Source organism: Gavialis gangeticus, unplaced genomic scaffold, assembly GCF_001723915.1.
Source record: "Gavialis gangeticus isolate Ggan-Ray unplaced genomic scaffold, GavGan_comp1, whole genome shotgun sequence".
Taxonomy (NCBI): Eukaryota; Metazoa; Chordata; order Crocodylia; family Gavialidae; genus Gavialis; species Gavialis gangeticus.
In genome coordinates this window covers 1,911,866-1,914,024 of record NW_017728981.1, presented here as the reverse complement: position 1 = coordinate 1,914,024, position 2,159 = coordinate 1,911,866, and the positions used below count along the sequence as shown (strand labels likewise).

Here is a 2,159-nt window from a genome sequence, read left to right as displayed (position 1 = left end):
GTGGGGGTTCGAGCTCCAGGGGCTCTGGCTCCTCTGGGCCAGGGTCGCTGCCGTGGTTCAAGTCCAAGCTGCTGTCTGGGGAGGGGGAAGACAAGTGGGTGGGCAAGGGGATGGCATCCAGCTGCACCCCAGAGTGCAAAGCATGGGAAGGGCAGGCACACTAGGGGCCTCTCAGGACGCTGCCCCCCTCCCAAACCCTTTTGTACAGGGAGGTGCAGCGAGGGAGGAGGACGTGCTGTGTGGGCGGATGCCCTTTAGGCAGGGGCTGGGAGCAGAGCCCCCTCTGCAACCCTCCACTGCTGCTCCAGACACTGAGCGGTGCTGCCTGTGCATCGGACATGTGTGCATGTGTTTGGGGGGGGGTGGAGGGTTCTGGCCTTGAGGCCTCACCTTGCAGGACAGACTCCCCCAGGACAGGCGGGGAGCGGGGGCTGGCGAAGAGCGAGGAGGACGAGGCCTGGCTGTCGTCTGCCAGCAGCGCAAAGGAGCCAGCAGGCGTCAGGGCTGAGATGTCGGGTGGCTCCTCCAGCGGGGACTTGTCGCTCACCAGCTGCGAGGAGTCCATCTCGTATGGGTCGCCCGTGCCTGGGTCTGTGGGATGGGAGCCAGAACCATAATGTCAAGCTCCTGCTATGGGGCGCACACCAAGCCCAGGAGCTGGCCAAGAGCGGAGGGAGGGAAGACCCAAGCTCCCAGTGCTGCCTTGAATGCAGTTGATGCTGCAGGGGTTAATGGCTGCACTTCCTCTGGGGAATCCCAAAATGGCTGAGATGCTAACGATATGCTAATGAGTCTGAGTAATCACCTGCCTAATCGCCACCTCCTCCTGGGCTGGAAGAGGGATCAGGGAATAGGCTGGGGAGAGGAACCGGCCCTTTAAATAAGGCAGCCCAGGTGCAACTCCACCCCTTTGGGGGAGGGCTTTGTGCCCCACCTCCCAGGGGGAGGGGCTTCCGCAGCACAGGGTTATAAGAGAGGCAGCCAGGGAACACTCCACTCACTCCTGCCCAGGTGAGGGGAGCTGGGGGTATCCCCAGGCCCTGCCCCAGCACCTGGGACCCCAGCCTGGCTCTCAGCCCTGTAGAGCCAGGCCAATGTCACAGCCACAGGACCCCCTGCTAGGAGCCCCCCTAGCCAGACCCCCTCCCACGGGTCATGCCCCCAGGGCCACCTACCTCTAGCCAGAGACTCGAAGGGCTCCAGGGGCTCCTCACTTAGCATGTGGGCACCCTCCAGAGGGGCCCCCATGGGGGAGGCGCCCCCCAGGCAGCCCCCGGCTGCATCAGGTGCCAGGACAGAGGCGTCCCGGCTGAGCGGCTCCATGGACGGGGCTGAGCCGTTGTAGCCGCACATCTTCAGGTCTGGAGACCAAACAGACGAGACCCCCCCAGGAGGATGGGGTGTTAGGCAGGGAAACCCGTGCGCCCCCCAGATCTATCCCAGCAGCCCCTAACTCCCAGGCCCGCTCCCCAAGTGCCAGGCCTGCTGTCCCAGGCTGCAGGGGGGGCTTTTAGCCCTGACACCCCAGGCCCCACAGGGCAACCTGCTCACCTGCCTGTGTGTCCTCCAGCTCCAGGCTCCCCACCAGGCCGGCCCCATTCTCTGAGACAGCGGGTGGTATGTCCTTGCCCCCCGCAGGTGCCCCCTCTGCACCAGTGTTGGGATCATCCTGCGGGCAGTGGGGCGGTGAGAAGGCCTGGCCACTGGTGCCCAGCATGGGGGAGGGCTGGGAGGCCGTGTAGAAGCTGCTTGGGCCGTTGGGCAGGAGCTCAAAGCTCTGGTCAGGGAAGGAGTCGTACAGCTCTTGAGAGTCAAAGTTCAGCCCCATGGAGCCAGGCGTCCCGTTGCCCCAGAACTCGGCTCCTCCCCGCAGGGCTGGGCTGTGCCCGGGTGATGGGGGCTGCCCACCACTCAGCAGCCCATTGAGCGGGTACTGCCCAAGGCCGGGGCTGTCCTTGAGGCCGCTGGCGCCAGATGCCGGGTACTGTGAGTAGTTCCAGAGATAGTCGCAGGGGTGCAGGGGGGGGGCGGCCGGGGAATGGGTGGCCGAGTTGAAGGTCCCTGAAGTACTAGCGTGTGATACAGTAGATAAGCCATTGACATTCATGTCCCCGTTCAGACCTGCCGGGGGGAGAGAGAGGAAGGGTCAGCCACGTCCA

At 64.8% G+C, this 2,159-nt stretch overlaps 1 protein-coding gene across 1 annotated transcript in view; it reads right to left on the bottom strand.

Annotated features, from left to right (window-relative positions):
• BAZ2A (bromodomain adjacent to zinc finger domain 2A) overlaps positions 1-2,159 on the bottom strand; it is a 27,750-nt gene that overhangs the window by 20,013 nt on the left and 5,578 nt on the right. The window contains exons 2-4 of the mRNA XM_019511655.1: positions 1,552-2,121; positions 1,176-1,361; positions 391-591 (exon numbers count right to left, since the gene is read on the bottom strand). Coding sequence (XP_019367200.1) covers positions 391-591; positions 1,176-1,361; positions 1,552-2,121 — 957 coding nt within the window. The remainder of the gene's footprint in view (positions 1-390; positions 592-1,175; positions 1,362-1,551; positions 2,122-2,159) is intronic.